A 20,295-nucleotide genomic window follows, 5' to 3' on the forward strand; every position below is an offset into this window, starting at 1 on the left:
CCTATAGATCTAGCTACTAGGAAAGCAGAAAAATCCCTTAAGCCCAGGAATTCGAGGTTACAGTGAAATATGATTGAGCCACTGCATCTCAACCTGGGCAACACAGCAAGACCCATATCTAAAAACAATACTACTTAATTAGGTCAATATTGTTGTATTGGCCTGGAGGGATGCCTGCAATAAATTATTGATTAAAGCCCGGGCGCGGTGGCTCACACCTGTAATCCCAGCACTTTGGAAGGCCAAGGCAGGCGGATCACAAGGTCAGGAGATCGAGACCATCCTGGCTAACACAGTGAAACCTGTCTCTACTAAAAATACAAAAAAATTAGCTGATGCAGTGGTGAGCGCCTGTAGTCCCAGCTACTCGGGAGGCTGAGGCAGGAGAATGACGTGAACCCAGGAGGCAGAGGTTGCAGTGAGATCGCGCCACTGTACTCCAGCCTGGGTAACAAAGCGAGACTCCATCTCAAAAAAAAAAAAAATTACACTTGATCTTAGCCAAAAGGCCGAGAAGCGATAAAAAAAAAAATTATTGATTAAAAACAAGGAAGTATAGTACGGTACCACTTTTATTTTTAAAAAATACTATAAATATGCACATACGTTCAAGGAAGAAGGGCTGGAAGGTTGACATCTGTCAGTGGCGCACGTGCCTGGAGGGAAGATGGGGTGATCTTTATTACTTTTCACATTTCTGTAATGTCATTTTTCAAAACATCAGATCACTTTTGAAATTTTCAAAACAAACAAAAATTAAAAGTTACAAATCAATAATAATGAGGGTCAGCTGGTACAGTTTTAAACTTCTGTGTTGTTTGAAATGAAACAAAACTAACCCTGATGCAAACGTTCCCCTCGCCAGAGCTTTGCAGCTGCCCTGATGGAGATGTCTGGTCCCTACAACAGCTCCCCTCGGCCAGAACAGCACAAGTGAGTTGGCTGAGAGTTTGAGGGGGCTGGGGGAGCTGAGGCATTTGGAGACACAAACAGAAAGCGGGTCTGAAAAGCCCTCCCTCTGTGCCTCGACTCGTTTTCCCACCAAAAGCCAGGGCTCTAGGATGCCCTCCCTTCCAGGCTGGAACGACAGTCCAGACCTGCCTGCTTCTGAGAGCCGAGACAGTCCTGAGGTCTTCAGATATGGGGGTGTGGTGTGGCAGGGCCCCAGGCTCAGAAGCCCCTGGGATGCTGGCCCTCAGCCCCTCCCACGGGCAGGGCCTTTCCTGTCCCAGAGGCGGAGACCTTGAAGCTGTCCCTGGGGCTGCACCTAGGCCTGGGATGTATCTCCAGGGCCCTGTGACAACCTTGTCTTTGTCCTCTCTTGCCAGGAGTTATAAGATCCGCTTCAACAGCATCTCCTGCTCAGACCCACTGGTGTCCTCTTGGCGGCGGAAGAGGAAGGAGTCCAGTAACACAGACAGTGCAGGGGCCCTGGGCACACTCAGGTTGGGGCCTCACCAAGAGGGGTGCAATGGATGGGCAAGCTGCCTGGGCAAACGTGGGCTGCGAAGGGAGCTCCAGTGACAACCTCTGCACCTCAGGTTCTGTGTGTTCGGGCTGGGCTCCCGGGCGTACCCCCATTTCTGTGCCTTTGCTCGTGCGGTGGACACGCGGCTGGAGGAACTGGGCGGGGAGCGGCTGCTGCAGCTGGGCCAGGGTGACGAGCTGTGTGGCCAGGAGGAGGCCTTCCGTGGCTGGGCCCAGGCTGCCTTCCAGGTGAGCCCAGCCCAGCCCCTGTTCTGACTCCTCCCACCTGGGATGCCTCCTCCAGCCTCACTCTGTCCTGATTCTGTCTGGTTCTTTGATCCCTTCCTGTTCCTCCCAAAATCCACCCTCATCTCTCCATGGCATAGCCAGCTCTTCTGGGTCAGAGGCAGAGGACGATGTGGCCCTGCCGACCACAGGGGGTGCCTAGCCCAGGCAGAAGTGCAGCCGAAAGAGAGCAGGCAGGGCCCTGGCAGGAGGGAGCTTCAGCCAGGCACAGGCTGGGCGCACAAAGGGAGGGGGTGCAGGGCAGGGCAGGCTACCCCACCCAGGACGGGCAGGATGGAGGGAGAAGGAAGGGACAGAGAGAAGGTCAGACAGAGGCAAGGGCTGAAGCTGAGGCCAGCACAGAAGCCACAGGAAGTCAGAGGCCAGACAGCCTGGGGCGGTGCCGGCACCGCAGAACTGGTCCAGGGCCAGGCAAGCAAGCTCAAGGAGAGGTGGGTCCCTGGGGGCCATGGCTTTTTAAGCCTGGGCTTCCTCAGGGGCAGCACTGCCTGTCTGGGGATCATGTCTGCAGTTGACAGGGGCTCGGTCTCCCCAGTGCCACACTGTTCAGAGCAGTGCTGCTCCCCCGGGGCCCAGGCTGGAGCTCAGCAGATTTGCCTTGATTGGAGGAGGAGGGCATCCTAGGAAGGGCTACCTCAGGGACGGGGAGGTCAGGCTGCAGAAACACATAGTCCCGGATTGGGAAGAAGGGAACAGAAAATAAGACTTAAAGAATTTAAACAAAAAGAGCCATTGGAGCGGGACGAGACCACATCATAAGGTTTTGGGAATAGGACTTTAGAGGTGTAAAATCCATTACAGCATCACTGAACCAGAAGCAGGAAGGCTGAGCTAAGCAGAGCACCAACAGTGGAGATAGGAAGGAAGGGAGGGAGGGAGGGAGGGGGCCGAGGAAGGAAGGCAGAGATATAAGACTTCACACGCACCACAAAAGAAAGATTAACGGGACTTGGTGATATGAGGCTCAGCCAATCACAGGTGAGCCCTGGATTTCAAGCCTGCGAATGGCCCAGCAGTTTTCCAGCTGTGTGCCTGACAGGATCCACACCCCCTCAGGGGTCTGCCCCGTGGGGTCCCCTCTGCCGCCCGAATTGTGCGTCCCTTCCCAGGAGCACTTACTATCTGCATGCACTTTATGGAACGCTAAGGGCATTCCATAAAGTATCTCATCTAATCTTCACCAGAACACAATGAGGTGTAAAGATGGGGAAACTGAGGCATGTCACTGTACGTACAGGAGTCGGAATTTGAATGCAGGTCTGAACACACAGATGCCTTCACAGAGCTACTGTGTGCCAAGCACTGTGCTTCTCAGGTCACGGGATTAACACTCACCAGATAAGGAACGATGCACCAATCAGGACGTGCAGAGGAGGAGCCAGCTGGGTCCTTGGGCCCAGCAGCGAATCCATGAAATGGGCTGGCGGAAAAGGTGCTGTTGTTGGCGCCGGCCTCAGCCACTGGGGCTGCCAACCCCCCAGGAGCAAGACGCAGTGAAGCCGCCCAGGCTCCTCACTACGTCGCCCCCTGGTGACGGGAAGTCCTCAGCCCTCACCGGCCTATCCCGCAGGCCGCCTGTGAGACCTTCTGTGTGGGAGAGGATGCCAAGGCTGCCGCCCGAGACATCTTCAGCCCCAAAAGGAGTTGGAAGCGCCAGAGGTACCGGCTGAGCACCCAGGCCGAGGGCCTGCAGTTGCTGCCAGGTGGGCCCCGGCCTCACCCTCACCCGGCTGGTTCTCAGAGGACCCCACACCCCGGGACTAAAGCACTCAGGAGCCAGGCCCTGCTCCCTGGCTCAGGCTGCCTCGTTTGCCCCTCCCCGCCACCAGGCCTGATCCACGTGCACAGGCGGAAGATGTTCCAGGCTACAATTCTCTCAGTGGAAAACCTACAAAGCAGCAAGTCCACGTGAGGACGACGGCTTTACCGCCCCCCAACCCCTGTCCTGCACACCCCGACCCTGGACCCTCCTCCTCCCACATTCTCCCACCCCCACCCCTCTCTGACTCCCCATAAGTGCCCCTCTCCCCACCCCCAGGAGGGCCACCATCCTGGTGCGCCTGGACACTGGAGGCCAGGAGGGGCTGCAGTACCAGCCGGGGGACCACATAGGTGTCTGCCCACCCAACCGGCCCGGCCTTGTGGAGGCGCTGCTGAGCCGCGTGGAGGACCCGCCTGCGCCCACCGAACCCGTGGCAGTAGAGCAACTGGAGAAGGGCAGCCCTGGTGAGGGGCAGCCTGGGATGCAACAGGGCACACCAGCCCCATGCCCAGCCCCACCCCCAACCCCAGGCCTCCAGGAGCTCAGGCCCAGGGGGATGGCCACCCCCTCCACAGCTCAGCAGGCAGGCTCAGAGCTGGCTGTGCTGCTCACTGCCCGGCTGGCCTTATTGCTGGACCATCCCCACACCCTCAAATGCACCCCCACCAAAAGGCTGTCCCCTCCCTCCGGGCTCCTCTCCAAAGCTCCTCTGGCAATCTAGCTTGCTCTGGAGCTGGCAATGGGGCTATTTGCTGCCACATCAATGCCTGGGCTTTATTTAAAATAAGGGGGTGGAGTCAGAGGCAGAGGAGCCCAGACCAACCCAGTCCAGCCAGAGGCCCCCACACAACACACTGAGGCTACCCAGACAGGCCCACCCCGCTGCTCAAGGGCAGGCTCCCTAACAGTCACCCAAACACAAACATCAGCCCAGGTACTACAGTTCTGCTGGGCCCTGTCCTCAGAGGTCCCTGTGCACCATCCCAGGTGGCCCTCCCCCCAGCTGGGTGCGGGACCCCCGGCTGCCCCCGTGCACGCTGCGCCAGGCTCTCACCTTCTTCCTGGACATCACCTCCCCGCCCAGCCCTCAGCTCTTGCGGCTGCTCAGCACCTTGGCAGAAGAGCCCAGGGAACAGCAGGAGCTGGAGGCCCTCAGTCAGGTTGGGGGCCACCCCAATAAGGCACAGGGGCTAGAGAGACGGGATGAACTGGGGGAGCCCCAGGGGCAGGAAACCTCCATGCAAAGTCCCCCCGGGACTTTCTTCTGGCTGACATGCACTGGTGCTTTAAGACCCAGCTCCCCAGGGAGGAATTCATGGCTGTATTCTCCAGGTCTTACAGAAAGCTCTATTGGCCTGAACTAAGGAGGGAGAAACCCTAAAGAGGCTCAGCAGGGGAGGGGACAAGAAGGGAGGTCATTAGGAAGGGCTATGGGGCCCCCAACCCACTGCATCCTGCCCTGCCAGGACCCCCGACGCTATGAGGAGTGGAAGTGGTTCCGCTGCCCCACGCTGCTGGAGGTGCTGGAGCAGTTCCCTTCGGTGGCACTGCCTGCCCCACTGCTCCTCACCCAGCTGCCTCTGCTTCAACCCCGGTACTACTCAGTCAGCTCAGCACCCAGCACCCACCCAGGAGAGATGCACCTCACTGTAGCTGTGCTGGCATACAGGACCCAGGGTGAGGCAATGAGCAGGAGCAGGCCTGGCCACAGCGGGGGTGGGACTGGCCCCTCTCTGGCCCCTCACCAGCTTCTCCTTCCCATCCCCTAGATGGGCTGGGCCCCCTGCACTATGGAGTCTGCTCCACGTGGCTAAGCCAACTCAAGCCCGGAGACCCTGTGCCCTGCTTCATCCGGGGGTAAGTGAGATGGAGGACTCGGTGGGGAGCTGCCCAGGGTCAGGGTGGCAGCTTTGGTGAGGAGTGAGGAGTGTCACTGGTGAGGGGTGTCACTGGAAACAGGAAGGAGCTCTGTAACATGTCAAGGATGTGGTGTCATTAGGTCACTTCAGAACTCTGGTTAAGCTTTGGCTCTCTCATTCATTTAGACGCAGAGTCCTGCCCTGAAACTACAGCTCCCAGAGCCAGAGCTTGGATCAAACCGGCTGGCCCTGTGGCTTTCTGAAAGCTTCTGTGTTCCTCTCTATGTCCCTGGGCTGTCTGATGTTGGGCAGCATGGCACCTGGGAACTACAGTCACTAAATCCTCACTCAATCCAGGGAGAACTACTAGTTAGGGTTAAGACCACCCTTGGCCTTGGTGTCACCACGAACTCAAAGAAGGTGAAGTTTTTTTGTTTTTTTGTTTTTGAGATGGGAAGTCTCTTTATGTTGCACAGGCTGCTCTTGAACTCCTGGGCTCAAGCAATCCTCCCACCTCGGCCTCCCAAAGTGCTGGGATTACAGACATGAGGCACTGTGCCCGGCCCAGAGTTTTTTTAATAAACCCATCACGCTTCCTACGAGCCAGACACTGCTTTAAGGACTTCATGAATATCAACTTATTTATCAGGAGAGCCTGGTTCCTCCTCGCTCCACCCACCCTGCATGGTGAGAATGGGGGAGCAGGGATGGCAAAGGGGACCTGATGGAGTGTCTCTCCTGCCAGGGCTCCCTCCTTCCGGCTGCCACCCGATCCCAGCTTGCCCTGCATCCTGGTGGGCCCAGGCACTGGCATTGCCCCCTTCCGGGGATTCTGGCAGGAGCGGCTGCATGACATTGAGAGCAAAGGTGAGGCTGGCGACTAAAGGACTAACTGGAAAGAGTCACACAATCTAGGGACAGAGCGGTGGGGGTGGAAGGCAGGAAATAGGAAAGAGAGCAGGAAACAGAGGCCACAAAGCTGAAAAGACGTTCCTGAGACCAAGGGGAGGGCAGGTACCGAAGGCAAGGGCTGGGCCCTGTGTGTCTGGCTTCCTGGTGCCTGGCACATAGTAGGTGTTGACTGGATTAAGGACAAAGGAAAATAGAATTTTCAAAGGGATTAGGGCTAAGACTCAAAGAAGAACTGACCAAGGTGGATTCCTGACTGTGCCAGAGCTGACCAAGGTCTGTCCAAGACCTAAGGATGCTACAAGGTGTTCAGATTGAGCATGGGGTGCCCAGGGTAGTCTGTCAATCAAAAGAAGAGGGCTGTGACTGGGAGGAGAGTTAAAAGTGTGGGAGAATATGAAGTGGGAGCAGGGAAGGGGACTGCGATGTCACACAGTGCAAAGGGCACGGAATTCTGAGTCCCAAGCCGCACATTCTAGCGCAGCTCCACCAGGGGCCACCACCACACCGGCGCTTCCCTTCCTTCTGTAAATCAGGGCTTGTGCAGGGTCTCTGTGAAAGCATGCTGCACCCTCTTGGAGATGAAAGTAATGGCTTCAGCCCAAAACGCTGGGCTGCCAGGCTGGGCGAGGGTGGCTAGTGGGGAGGTCCCACTAGCACTGTGCCTCGGAGAAGGGCCTTCCCAAGCGCGGGGTTGCTTGCAGGGCTGCAGCCCACTCCCATGACTTTGGTGTTTGGCTGCCGATGCTCCCAACTCGACCATCTCTACCGCGACGAGGTGCAGAACGCCCAGCAGCGCGGGGTGTTTGGCCGAGTCCTCACCGCCTTCTCCCGGGAACCTGACAACCCCAAGGTGTGAGACCCTGAGCGCTCAATGGTAACGTGAAGATAGGGAGAGAGGGGAGGACTCGCGCTCTCCAGCGGAGCGCACCAACCATGGCCCTCCGTGGTCTCCCACGACCACTCAGCCACCCCTGCACACTCTGGCCCACCCTCGTGTCCCGGCCCCTCTAGGCCCACCACCCCCCGCCCCGCCCCTTTGGCTCTGCCCTTTTTGACACCGCCCCAGGGCATGCAGGCCCCACCTGGCCCGCTCCGTAGACTTTCACGCCCAGGGCCAGCCAGCAGCCCCGGGCTGCGCCCCCGCGCCCACCCCGACCAGGGCCCGCCCTAACCCCGCCTTCCCGCAGACCTACGTGCAGGACATCCTGAGAACGGAGCTGGCTGCAGAGGTGCACCGCGTGCTGTGCCTCGAGCGGGGCCACATGTTTGTCTGCGGCGATGTCACCATGGCAACCAACGTCCTGCAGACCGTGCAGCGCATCTTGGCGACGGAGGGCGACATGGAGCTGGACGAGGCCGGCGACGTCATCGGCGTGCTGCGGGTGCGGAGGGGCGGGCCGGGGGCGGGGCGGGCCTGAGGCGGGGACCAGGCCCCGGGCGTGCGGGGTTCCTGCTGAGGTATCCGAGTCGGGTTCTGATCCACTGCGCTCTTTTACGACAGGATCAGCAACGCTACCACGAAGACATTTTCGGGCTCACGCTGCGCACCCAAGAGGTGACAAGCCGCATACGCACCCAGAGCTTTTCCTTGCAGGAGCGGCAGCTGCGGGGCGCAGTGCCCTGGGCGTTCGACCCGCCCAGCTCCGACACCACCACCAACGGCCCCTGAGAGCCCCCTGGCTTTCCCTTCCAGTTCCGGGAGAGCGGCTGCCCCACTCAGGTCCGCCCGACCAGGACCAGCCCCGCTCCTCCCCTCTTGAGATGGTGCCTTCCCACATCTGTCCAGAGGCTGCAAGGATTCAGCATTATTCCACCAGGAAGGAGCAAAACGCCTCTTTCCCTCTGTATGCCTGTTGCCTCGGGCCTGGGTCCGCCTAAATCTGGAAGGCCCCTCCCAGCAGCGGTACCCTAGGGCCTACTGCTACCCCCCTTCCTGTTTCTTAGGCGAATGTTAGATTCCCCTTACCTCTCTCAGGAGGATCTTACCTGTAAATTCTAATCTCTAAATCAAGTATTTATTATTGAAGATTTACTGTAAGAGACTGTGCCAGATGTTACGAGAACTACTAAAGTGCCTAACCCAGCCCATGTGGATTACAATTTTTTTTTTTTTTTAAAGGGAGTCTCACTCTGCCGCCCAGGCTGGAGTGCAGTGACATGATCTCAGCTCACTGCAACCTCTGCCCCCGAGTTCAAGTGATTCTCCTGCCTCAGCCTCTCGAGTAGTTGGGATTACAGGTTCCTGCCACCGCACCTGGCTAGTTTTTGTATTTTTAGTAGAGACAGGGTTTCACCATCTTGGCCAGGCTTGTCTTGAACTCCTAACCTCGTGATCCACCTGACTCAGCCTCCCAAAGTGTTGGGATTACAGGCGTGAACCACTGCGCCCGGCGTGGATTACAATTATCAAATGACAAGATTTCTGTTTTAACCTGTGCAGTTGTGGGTATGTGGTGGGGAAAGGGGTCGTTCTTTTGACAGAGAGTCCTACATGCCACTTGATCCTGCTCTCTAAAAACATGGTTTCCAGCCAGTCTGGGCTGCTCCCTCGTGCAGTTCTCAGGCTGGTGATCGAGAAGGCAGGTGCAGCACTCAGCTGCCAGGAGTGGGAGCTGCCAGAAACAAGAGTCACAGAGATGTGCAACAGCCGTGAGCAAGCTTTACTGCTTATTTCATACAGGATGGGGAGCCACACCCACTTCTTCAGACATCACACCCATGCTGAAGTCCAAAAACATCAGCCCTCTTGTCTTTCCACTCACAAGTCCCCATCCCCTGCAAGCCCCAGGGAACTGAAAGTGCGCCGGCAGCCACCAGTGTGACGAATCCACAGCCTTAAAGCCCACTTGCCTCACTGTCACCCTTCCATTTAGCTTGGCCTCATCCTTGACCTCTGTCCCCCACCTTGAGCAAATGCGAGGACTTCTTCCCAGGCAACTGCTCCAGGACACACTGCAGTTGGGGGTGTCTCCCCTATCCCTTCTGGGTGGGGACCATCTCTAAGACTTGTTTCCAGATGCCATCAGCATCTCCTCTCCTACCTTTTCTCTGTTCTCAGGGCGAGTTCCTCACTGACTCCCAGGTCCTGTCCAACTAAAGCACCTGGGCCTGTCATCTATGGGGCCTCTAGCAATGGCTCCTTGTGTTCTTCCACTCCACCCTCCAATCTCCTGTGGCTGCGGAAGCCAGGGTACCTGTGGGAGGAGATGGCTCTTGGCAAGCAGTGCAGGGGTCTAGGTTCCAGAGATGACCACCCCACATCACCCCAAATTCCCACCATCGCTCCCATTGCTTCAAGTCTGACTCCAAACCAACTACCTATGCAGTCCTTTCTCCCTCCCCTCACAGGAGGCAATACTGACCCTGAGGAGTCGTCTCAGTCAGTGCAAGAGGCCTCGTCAGGCTCCTTCTGGGTGTCTGTTGTCACCTGAAGCCCTCCAGGGAACAGATTCCGGGCCCTCTGGGTTCCCCACTGTTGTCTGGGGCTGGAGGCAGGACTGGAGCCTGGTGACAAAGGCCATCAACTGGGCATTCCATGATGCCCAGTGTCCATCAGGCTCTGTCCCCTGCAGGCCCCACCCTCCTCACCATCACTTGACCAGGATGGCTTCTCCTCATCAGGCGAGGGTGGTTGTGAGGGGCTGGAGTAGGGCCTGGACAGGACGGAGGCTGCAGCCTCACCCCACGGCTCCTGCTGCTGCTGCTGGTGAAGCTGCATGGAAAGGAGAAGGAATGAGGGCCGCCCCCCAAGGAGGACAGGGCCAAGCACCTGGACTAGAAGCAGAGGGCTTTTCAGCCTCCTCCTGCGACTCTGCTAGACCCTTCCGTAGACTCTGCCCCGCCTCAGTCTCCATGTTGTTCACCAGCCTTCTCCCCACATTTCTCCAGGCACTGCTCTACTCACCTGGTGCAGGTAGATGGCATGGAGACTCATCTCGGCAGAAGCAAGTTCTGGGAGCTGGGCCAGCTTCTGGCCCCCAGTGCCTCCTGGGGACACAGAGCTGGAACACAGCATGAAGCAGGTCAAAAGACATTACCTCCTCCCACCAGACCTCAGAGGGCTCCGCTTCTGAATCCCCCCAACAGTGCCCCAGCTCCCGGCTCCAAGAGGATCAGCCCAGCCCCCACACTGCTGCAACTCAGTCTCCACTCCTTACCTGGGGTCCTGGGCAATTCGGGAAATGGAGGCAAGGAGGCTGGCTGTGGCTGCAGCTGGACAGGGGGCTGTCGGGCTCAGATCCCTCGGAGGCAGGAGAGGGTGCACAAAGAGGTTGGCCAGGAAGGCCTCAGGCTAGGTGCGAGAGGAGAGGGAAAGCCAAAGAGGGAGTCAGAAGAGAGGACAGAAAGGGAATGTGGAGGAAGGGGAGGCCTAAAGAAGGCAGGAGAGCAGGCTGGGGGCGGGGGCCGATGAGACAGATTACTACCTAAGGTGAGGCTAGAGGGGAAGGGTTTGGAAAGGAGTTGTGGAGGTGAGGGCAGAAGGGGAGGCCAGGCTTTCACTCACCAGGGGCGAGGTGCAATTGCTGAGCACCCCCGGGGTGGGGGGGCTGCGAGCCGAGGTGGCGCCCCAGGCAGCTGCATCTTGTTGTACTCGGCCCCAGAGGTGCCCAAGAAATTTAGAGCTGTGCCCTGGGGGGCGCCAGAGCGGATGCGCCAGGGAGAACCGCATCAAAGAAAGCTCAGTCTTGCCATCCTCCGCACGCTGAGACAGCGAGGCCTCAGTCTGTCCCGCCGAGAGCCACTGTGAGCAAGGACAGTCTTTCAGGTGCTAAGAACACTGAGCCTTATGGGGCCAAGTGGGACAGGAAACACTGCCCCATCTTCCATGTGAAGGAAACAGACCACAATGGGGACTTGTTCACTCTCACCCAAAAATACAACAGCGGAGCAGAACCTGGGTCTAGACCCAGCTCAGGGATAGGGCTGAGCCTCAGTGCTTTGCCCAGGGTGATCCTGACAGCCTTGGTCCAGGCACCAGTCCTTACTCAGCCCCACCCATGGGCCAAGCCCATTCCTCGTCCCCGGGTGGTCTTTGCTCCCATTTACTGACGTTACTATGTGCCAGCAACTCCATTATGGGCTCTGCAGACATTATCTGTGTCATCACAAGCCTGGCCTTGGCTGTGCTCTGGAGGGCACATTGCCATTGTCGCCATCTGACAGATGAGGGCACGAGGGCACAGGGAAGGGAAGTGACTTGCTCAACGGCACAGGTAGCAAGCAATGGCACCAGGGCTGGAACCCAGGTCTGCTCCGAGAGGCAAGCAAACTCCCCACCCAGCCGAACCCCCCAGGGCCAGGGGACAGCTCTGACCTGAGGGTGGCCGTGGCGCTTCACGTCCATAAGGGCAAAGGAACAGATGTCCCCAACCCCAGCCACATCCACAGTGAAGTGATGAAAAAAGTCGATAATCTCCAGGGCACGAGGGCGGAACCAGAAAAGCAAAAACAACGGAGTGAGGAGCGGCGACAGGAGCTCCTCCAGGAGGGAGACCTGGGGAAGCAGCGGTGAGGCTGAGCAGGGGTCGCTGAGGGGCCCACGCACGTTATCAGGACCAAGCAGCCCTCAGCGACCCTCGCCAGGGCAAGAAGCCTCCCCACCCAGTCACTCCCTGGACTCCTGGGGTAGCCCGTTTGTCCAATGCCCTCTGCGCAGACAGACCCCACAACTTCCTCCTCAGCCGTCGCGCCCACCCTCACCGCTCGGTACTGCAGCAGCTGCGCCATCTGCCGGTATGCGCGGTCCCTGCCACCGGGGCCAGGCTCCTCCGGGAGGTAGTGCATGTGGGCCAGGGCGGTCTGCAGCAGAAGCTGCGGCGCACGACCCTGGCACTGCTCTTCGGGAATGAAAGACCTGAAAGGCGAGACCCGTGGGGGGAAGGGGCTTACGGTTAGGAGGACGCGCAGTGGGATGCAGGGCTGGAGGGCCCCAGTGGTGGGCGAGGTAAGGGGGGGAACCTCCCATGGCCCCAAATCAGAGAAACCGACACACACCACCTCCCCGGGCATCTGCCGTCGCACCTAGCCACGGTGGCGGTGACCCCGAGCGCGGTCATGGCGGTGAGCACGTGCTCCACGGCCAGCACGTCCTCATCGTAGACGGTGAGCACAAGCAGCGCGGCGAAGAGTGCGCCCGCGAAGAAAACGATCTGGCGGGCCAGCAGCGCGCGCAGGGGCGCGGGGGGCGCAGCGGTGCGCAGGAAGGCGGCGGCGGGGCGGTAGGCGCGCGCCAGGCGCGCGCGCAGCTCGTGCGGCAGCTCGTTGAAGTGGCGCAGCTGCAAGCGCGCCAGGCGGGACCAGCCGCGCGCCCCAAGCGCTCCGGGCTCGCGCCGTAGCAGCTCCACGTGGCTATAGAAGGCGTGCAGCACCTGCCAGGCCAGCACCAGTGGACTCAACGCCAGGTTCAGGGCGGCCAGCAGCAGCACTGTGCGCCCCCAGCGCGCTGCCAGGGCGCCCCGCTGGTCGCTGCGCTTGTAGGCGTGCGGCAGCTCCCAGCCCCCGCGGAAGAGCGAGAAGGGACCGCGGAAGAGCAGCAGGTCGACATTGAGCGCCAGGCCGCGGCTGAGGAAAGCAGCACTGCCTCCCCAGGGTAGCGGGCAGCGGGCGGGCAGCAGGCCCTTGTTGGCCAGCGCCACCTGGTAGTTGGTGTAGCGCAGGATGCGGTGGTGGACGTCCAGCTCCGTCAGGGGCCGCGGCTGCACGCACAGGCCCCCGCTCTGCTGCAGCGCCAAGAGGCGGGACTGCACCTCTGCCCAGGGAACTGAGCTCAGCTCCTCCTGAAACGGGCACTGATGAGAGCCAGCGACCCCCATTCCTCTCCACAGTGATGCTCAAGCTCCACACCCCTAAGTGTGTGGCCTGAAAACCCGCAAACTGAGTTTGCGACCACAAACTCGCCAGGGCCAAGCTACATGCCTCATCGTCCCCCTCTCCCACCTTTCCCTTTCTGCCCTCCCTTAACCCTGTCACTAAAAAGGGCACACCCTACTTCCTTCATCCTCTTCTAAACTGCCCTGTTCCTCATCATCCCTGCCATTCATGTGGCCAGTAGTCATGTCTTCCCTGGCAACGCCTCCAGGTGTTGGACCTAGCTTCTTAGCTCCTTAAAGGGCCTAAGGCCCCCTCAGTTGTACACACAAAACAGAATGGCTGGCCGGGGGTGGTGGCTCACACCTGTAATCCCAGCACTTTAGGAGGTTGAGCCAGGCAGATCGCCTGAGCTTAGGAGCTCGAGACCAGCCTGGGCAACATGGTGAGACACTGTCTCTACTAAAAATACAAAAAAAAAGCAGGGTGTGGTGATGTGTGCCTGTGGTCCCAGCTACTGGGGATCGGAGGCTGCAGTGAGCTGATATCGCAGCACTGCACTCCAGCCTGGGTGACAGACCCAGACCCTGTCTCAAAAGAAACAAAACAAAAAACCAGAAAGTCCAGCAGTTCATGGGAGAACCTCTCCTTCCCGTTTCCAGTGCCCCCACTAACTCTGGAACAGAATCCTCCCCACCTTCTGCCTGGGCATGCTTTATACTCCCAGTCCCACCCAACTCCAGGCCATCTTCAGCTCTGTCACCAGAAGCCTTCCCAGGACCTGGGCTATGTCCATGTCTGGCAGTGGGGCACTGTCAGATCTCATTTGGAGGCTGCAAACCTCACTTCAGCCCAGTTTCACTCAGCTTTCCCAGTCTAGGTTAGTCAAGTCCCCCAGGCTGGCCTCTCCAGTCCATCCCAGTGTCTTCCCTTCCCTTCCCCTGGAAGGAACAGGGGAGGAGGGGAAAGAAGGGAAGAGGAGAACGAGACGGGTGAGCAGTCTCCTGCCAGAGCCGATCTGAGGTCCAGCTTCCGCTCTCACCACCTCTACTTCCCTGGCCTCCTCCCTCCCCCCGGCTCAGGGGCCTTCTAAGACCTCTCCCCTTGCTGCACATAAAGGCTGTGCAGAGGGCTCCGGACCTCCCAGGGGAGCAAGGGAAGCAAGCTGCAGAAGGCTACCTTCGAGCTGTGCCTCAAAGAAAGAACTTAGATACTGAGGAGGGAGGAGCAGACTCAAGAGAGCGAGGAAACAAAGGGCAGAGCATAAGCAGAGGACAGTGACAGGCCAATGCAGTGGTTTCCTGCAATGGTGGGGGGATGGCTTTGAAGGCTCTGTTTTAGGCTGGTGGGCTAAAGGCTGAAGGCCCTGCTGCAGCTTCCAAAAGCTCATGGCTTTTCCCCACCTTCCTGCACTGGGGCTTGGAATGTGCTCCCCTCCCCTCCTGTCCTGCCCTTCCAAGCCCAACCCAAATGTCTCCAGCTCTGAAAAGTCAGATGACCGTCCTTTCTCTAAGCAACGTTTTTAGCACAAACATGTAACTATATGTCATCTTATACGAGCCATCTAAATAAACTAAACTCCCTTAGGGTAAGGGCCATGCTCTCTAAGTGGTGGTAGCCCCCTCCTGACATTATTCTGGGCTTAGAGCAGGTATCAATAAGGCGTCATTCTTTCTGCCCTCTTTCCAGTTGGCCCTTCTATCTGTACAGTCCCACTTCTTCCCCTCTCCTCTGTCCACCCTCTCATGGCACCCTCCACACAGACACAGCCACCCAGCTCACCGGGGGGATGTGCAGGGCCTCCCTGTAAAACACCTGGATGTCCCAGTAGCTGAAGAGGTTGCAGACTGAGCGAAGCAGTTGGACCAGCCAGAAGCCCGCAGCCAGGACCAGGAGGAGAACGAGCAGCGGGCTGGAGCGGATCCTGTATGGGGTTGGGTGGGCAGTGAGGGAGAAAGGTGGGCGCCTGAGAAAGAGGCAGACCAGACTTCGGGAGCAAGGAAAAACTGTCACGAGGAGGGGGATCCAGCTAGACCAGCAGCTCTCAAAGTAGGGCCTGGGGCAGGGGCGGGGAGCTGAAGCGGCCCTCACAAGTGTGCAAAGTCAAACTTTTTCCAAATAATACTAATGCTTTCTGAAGTTTTCATTCTTGTTCTCTGAGTGTGCAGTGGAGTTTTCCAGAGGCTACGAGACACGTGAACATGTCACATCACACTGACAACTGATGAAATGTGTGCTCGTACACTTTTTTTTTCTGAGATGGAGTCTTGCTCTGTCGCCCAGGCTGGAGTGTAGTGGCACAATCTCAGCTCACTGCAACCTCCGCCTCCCGGATTCAAGTGATTCTCCTGTCTCAGCCTCCAGGGTAGCTGGGACTACAGGTGACCGCCACCACGCCTGGCTAATCTTTGTATATTTTAGTAGAGACAGGGTTTTACCATGTTGACCAGGATGGTCTCGATCTCCTGACCTTGTGATCTGCCCTCCTCAGCCTCCCAAAGTGGTGGGATTACAGGCATGAGCCACCGCGCCTGGCTGCACTGTTACATTTTAAAGTTGTTCTCAGCTATGATTTCCTTCTTTTTCTCCTTTTTATTGAAATAAGCTCTCTCTCTGTTACCCAGCCTGTAGTGCAGCAGTAGAATCATAGCTCCTATCTCCCTGCCAAATAATGGCCCAGGTCTGGTACAGTTATTTGGTTGGTTGGCAAAGAGAACATTGCAATCCACGCATTCAAGGAGGAAGGTTGGGAAGGCAACAATGAAAATGAATCGTCTGGCCGGGCGCGGTGGCTCAAGTCTGTAATCCCAGCACTTTGGGAGGCCGAGACGGGCGGATCACGAGGTCAGGAGATCAAGACTATCCTGGCTAACACGGTGAAACCCTGTCTCTACTAAAAATACAAAAAACTAGCCGGGCGAGGTGGCGGGCGCCTGTAGTCCCAGCTACTCGGGAGGCTGAGGCAGGAGGATGGTGTAAACCCGGGAGGCGGAGCTTGCAGTGAGCTGAGATCCGGCCACTGCACTCCAGCCTGGGCGACAGAGCAAGACTCCGTCTCAAAAAAAAAAAAAAAAAGAAAAAAAGAAAATGAATCGTCTGCTGGGAGGAGAAGGGTGTAAGGATGCTGCAGTGATCAGACAGTCACTGTCTTAGCCTCCTGACTAGGCTTAGCTCGGACTGCAGGTACACGCCACCAAGCCCAGCTAATTTTTATTTTTTATAGAGATGGTGTCTCACTTTGTTGCTCAGGCTGGTCTCAAACTCCTGGCTTCAAGCAATCCTCCTGCCTCAGCCTCCCAAAGTGCTGGGATTACAGGTGTAAATCACTGTGCCTGGCCTAATTTTAATTTTTTTATAAGGTAAATTGTAGATAGATATGACTCCCATAAACAAAAGCTCTTTAGAATTCTCAACCAATTTTAAGTGTATTAAGATACACTTAATACACTTTAATTAAGATACACTTAATAGGCCAGGCACAGTGGCTCACGCCTGTAATCCCAGCACTTCGGAGGCCAAAGTGGGTGGATCACCTGGCCAGGAGTTCCAGACCAGCCTGGCCAACATGGTGAAATCCTGTCTCTACTTTAGAAAATACACGTGGTGGTGCACACCTGTTATCCCAGCTACTGGGGAGGCTGAGGCAGGAGGATCGCTTGAACCCGGGAGATGGAGGTTGCAGTGAGCCTAGACCTCACCATTGCACTCCAGCCTAAGCAACAAGAGTGAAACTCTATCTAAAAAAAAAAAAGAAAAGATACACATAATACACTTTAAGTACAACTTAATACAACTTAAGTACAACTTAAAGTATATTAAGTGTATTTTTGGTCCTAAGCCAAAAGCTTTGAGAACTGCTGATCTAGATCACGGGACAAAGTGGGGCTCCTGTCTACTCCTCTACCCACTTCCCACGCTTCACCCCCACGGTCCCACCAGGTTTTCACTCACCTCTCAGCACACTGGGCTGAGGGTAGGATGGCATCTGACAAGGTCACTTTGCTGTGGAACGGCCCAGGTCTCGTACGGTTACTTGGTGGGTTGGCAAAGAGAACATTGTAATCCACACATTGAAGGAGGAAGGTTGTGAAGGTGACAATGAAAATGAATTGTCTGCCAGGAGGAAGGGGGATGCCAGGATGCTGCAGTGATCAGGGACAGCCAGGTGGGCTCCTGCCCCATCCCCCAGAGCAGCCCATGGTTATCCTCCCCCACCCTGCCCCTGCTGAGCCCCTGGGCTGCTTGGGAAAGTGTGGGATGGAAGGAACTGGTACAATTAAGGAAGCAAAATGACAGGAAGAACCCATGGGCCCAGGGGACCAAGTTCCGGGCCCGGGCTAGGCGTCTTACCCCAACTGGAAGACATCCTCCAGCAGGATGCACGCAAAGCCATTCCGCTGGTGGTAGCTGTAGATGTGGACGCATGTCAAGGAACAAGCCTGAGGCACGGGGGGGCCTCTCCTGAGGATGCCTCCCCTCAGCTCCAATACATCTCCCACCCACGACACCCTCACGGAGTCTCCCTGCCAAGAACAGTGCCAGCTCCAAGGAGACCTTCCCATGCCACCTCTGCAGGCCTAGCGCAAAGGATATCTTGGTGAAGAAGCTGTCCAGGTTCTGGATGTGATGCCAAGAGCCTGGGCACAGAGGGGAGAGTGTCGGCCCCTGGTATGTGATCAGTTCTCCATGTTCTCAACCCACTGCCAGAGGCCCAGCCTGCGGTAAGTACTGGAGCTCACAGGCACCACTAACCTGCTCCCACCCCCACCCACACCCACACACATACCGCAGAGCCCTTCAGGGACATGAAGCAGGGGTTGCTGCTCCTCCCCGTGGATGGGTGAGTCTTGGGACCCCTCAGGGTCGCAGTCCTCCAGCCGCTCATAATCCTGTTCAGGGATCAAAGGGCCTACCCGCAGCCCAGGAGAGTCCTGGGGGCACTGGTGTGAGGGAGGGGGAGTTGCCGAGGCCAGGGGTGGGGTAGAGTGGGATCCCCAGGAGGGAGATGCAGAGGCAGGTGTCACTGCAGGTTGAGCCTGTGTTGGGGGGGTGGCTGGGGTGGGGAGAGCACTGTGGCAAGGCTGAGCCCCTGTCCCCTGTAGCACTGAGCAAGGGGGCCTTGGGGTGGGAGGGGAAAATGAGGAGGGGGAGCTTCTTGTATGAGGGGCAGGGGACAGAGAGAAGATGGAGATCCTCCCTCCCCCAGGTCCCCGGCATGAAGGAGGAGGAGGAGGTGGCAGTGGCATGGGGAGCAGGGGCACTGATCCAGGCCCCAGGTCTCCCCACCGCCCCAGCCGCCCTCTTCTCCCCCCCCAGCCCATTTGGCTCACCATCAGGCCACGGCTTCTCCAGAAAGGTTGGAAGGATGGGAGCTGTTGCTGCTTCCACAAAGGTGTGTGACACTGAGCTGGGACTTCAACAGGAACAATAACAACAACAATACTAGGTGACTCAGCCTAGGCAGGCCTCAGGCGTCCCAGCTCTCAGTCACCTGTCTCATCACTCACACCCCTTCCAGGGCAACCTGAGGCCAAATCCCTCAGGGCCTGAGAGGGGCATCAGTTTAAGAGTGAGGGGCTAAAGAGCACATTGAGATGAGAAGATTCCTATTATCTCCATCTTCCGATCTTGAATGAATGAAAGATAAAAATAACAGCAGCCGAAATGACAAAAGCAAAAAGCAAAGTCGTATTAGAGCCAGGTGTGGTGGTATGTGCTTGTGTTCCCAGCTACTCAGGAGACTGAGGTGGGAGGATGGCTTGGTGCAGGTTACACTGGAACAGTATGGGTTACAGTGAGCTAGATCTAGCCACTGCACTCCCACCTGGGAAAGATCCTGCCCCCCCACCCCTCCCCCAAAATATCCTATTAAAAGATTGTAGCTGGGCGCAGTGCCTCACACTTGTAATCAATCTCACACTTTGGGAAGCCGAGGAAAGAGGATTGCTTGAGGCCAGGAGTTCGAGACCAGCCTGGGGAACAGAATGAGAAGACTCCATCTCTACAACAAATCTTAGGGCCAAGATGTTAACTATTTTGTTTCTTAAGAGTGTACCTCCCCCACTTCCCTCCACACACACACTACAGTGATCAGCAGGGAAATGTTTTGTGACCAAAATAGAAAAGAAGAAGTAAAGGGGCCAGGCATGTTGGCTTACACCTGTAATCCTAGCACTTTGGGAGGCCCAGGTGAGAGGATCACTTGAGGCCAGGAGTTCGAGACCAGCCTGAGCAACTTAGGGAGCCACCATCTGTACAAAAACTAAAAAACAAACAAAATACTTTTTTTCTTTTTGAGACAGATTCTCACTCTGTCACCCAGGCTGGAGTACAGTGTCACAATCTTGGCTCACTGCAACCTCCGCCTCCCAGGTTCAAGTGATTCTTCTGCCTCAGCCTCCTGAGTAGCTAGAACTACAGGTGTGCGCCACCATGCACAGTTGATTTTTTGTATTTTTAGTAGAGATGGGGTTTCACCATTTTAGCCAGGCTGATCTTGAACTCCTGACCTCGTGATCCACCCACCTTGGCCTCCCAAAGTGCTGGTATTACAGGCATGAGCCACTGTGCCCGGTCAAAAATATTTTTTTTTTTTTAAAGAATAAGAAAAGGCTGCATGTTTTATTGGTCTGAGGGGCTAAGGAAGGGAAGAGGGGAGCCTGACTTTGCAGTCAAGTTGGGGAAAACTAAGAAAAGGAGGTGAAGAAAGGAAAGGCAGCTGTCTCGGATTTGAGAGTTGGTTTGGAGAGCTTAGAGTAGAAAATTGGGGTTCTCTGAAAGTTCCATTCCGTTTCCATCCTTTTAATTTTGAACTGTGACATTCTCTCAAGTCTGGATCCAACTTCTGTGATCCCCTGAAAAGCATCAGGGCTGAATCAGAAGGGAGGACAGCTGTTGAATCTGGGACTTGGAAGGATAATTTGGGTACCCAGGGAGGAGCTGAACTGAGTTCCTTGTTGTCACCTTAACAAGGAGGAGGAGACCCAGGCAGCTGGTCTGGTGGCTTGCCCAACGCCATTCTTGAGGCCCTGAATCACCAGGTTTCCTTCTAAAGCCCATTACTGAGATGCTGACTCAGCCACCAGGTGTCAAGGTCTCTAGGGCTTAGGCCCAAGGGCTGATGTTGGGACCAGTACCCCTGAAACGGAGAGATGGACACCGTGCTTCTCAGATTGTTCACTG

The 20,295-nt window shown here is 56.9% G+C and overlaps 2 protein-coding genes across 2 annotated transcripts in view; one reads left to right on the plus strand and one right to left on the minus strand.

Moving 5' to 3' along the window:
• The window catches only part of NOS3 (nitric oxide synthase 3), a 21,462-nt gene extending 12,027 nt beyond the window's left edge, over nucleotides 1-9,435 (plus strand). Inside the window, exons 14-26 of the mRNA XM_010379935.2 lie at nucleotides 866-933; nucleotides 1,329-1,445; nucleotides 1,542-1,716; nucleotides 3,344-3,476; nucleotides 3,603-3,681; nucleotides 3,812-3,999; nucleotides 4,523-4,695; nucleotides 5,002-5,212; nucleotides 5,305-5,392; nucleotides 6,140-6,261; nucleotides 7,008-7,156; nucleotides 7,494-7,688; nucleotides 7,808-9,435. Coding sequence (XP_010378237.1) covers nucleotides 866-933; nucleotides 1,329-1,445; nucleotides 1,542-1,716; nucleotides 3,344-3,476; nucleotides 3,603-3,681; nucleotides 3,812-3,999; nucleotides 4,523-4,695; nucleotides 5,002-5,212; nucleotides 5,305-5,392; nucleotides 6,140-6,261; nucleotides 7,008-7,156; nucleotides 7,494-7,688; nucleotides 7,808-7,975 — 1,866 coding nt within the window. The 3' untranslated portion in view covers nucleotides 7,976-9,435. The remainder of the gene's footprint in view (nucleotides 1-865; nucleotides 934-1,328; nucleotides 1,446-1,541; nucleotides 1,717-3,343; nucleotides 3,477-3,602; nucleotides 3,682-3,811; nucleotides 4,000-4,522; nucleotides 4,696-5,001; nucleotides 5,213-5,304; nucleotides 5,393-6,139; nucleotides 6,262-7,007; nucleotides 7,157-7,493; nucleotides 7,689-7,807) is intronic.
• Nucleotides 8,946-18,516, minus strand: ATG9B (autophagy related 9B). Its single transcript, XM_030933240.1, has 14 exons — nucleotides 17,900-18,516; nucleotides 17,707-17,750; nucleotides 17,464-17,528; nucleotides 17,065-17,226; nucleotides 14,896-15,037; nucleotides 12,328-13,082; nucleotides 12,007-12,160; nucleotides 11,621-11,800; nucleotides 10,811-11,047; nucleotides 10,464-10,597; nucleotides 10,211-10,307; nucleotides 9,895-10,018; nucleotides 9,669-9,810; nucleotides 8,946-9,500 (listed from the first exon to the last, which is right to left on the minus strand). The coding sequence occupies exons 1-13, from the start codon at nucleotides 18,444-18,446 to the stop codon at nucleotides 9,683-9,685; spliced, it is 2,769 nt and encodes a 922-aa protein (XP_030789100.1). The 5' UTR covers nucleotides 18,447-18,516; the 3' UTR covers nucleotides 8,946-9,500; nucleotides 9,669-9,682.
• Nucleotides 18,517-20,295: the final 1,779 nt, after the last annotated feature.

This window comes from Rhinopithecus roxellana, chromosome 6, assembly GCF_007565055.1.
Source record: "Rhinopithecus roxellana isolate Shanxi Qingling chromosome 6, ASM756505v1, whole genome shotgun sequence".
Taxonomy (NCBI): Eukaryota; Metazoa; Chordata; class Mammalia; order Primates; family Cercopithecidae; genus Rhinopithecus; species Rhinopithecus roxellana.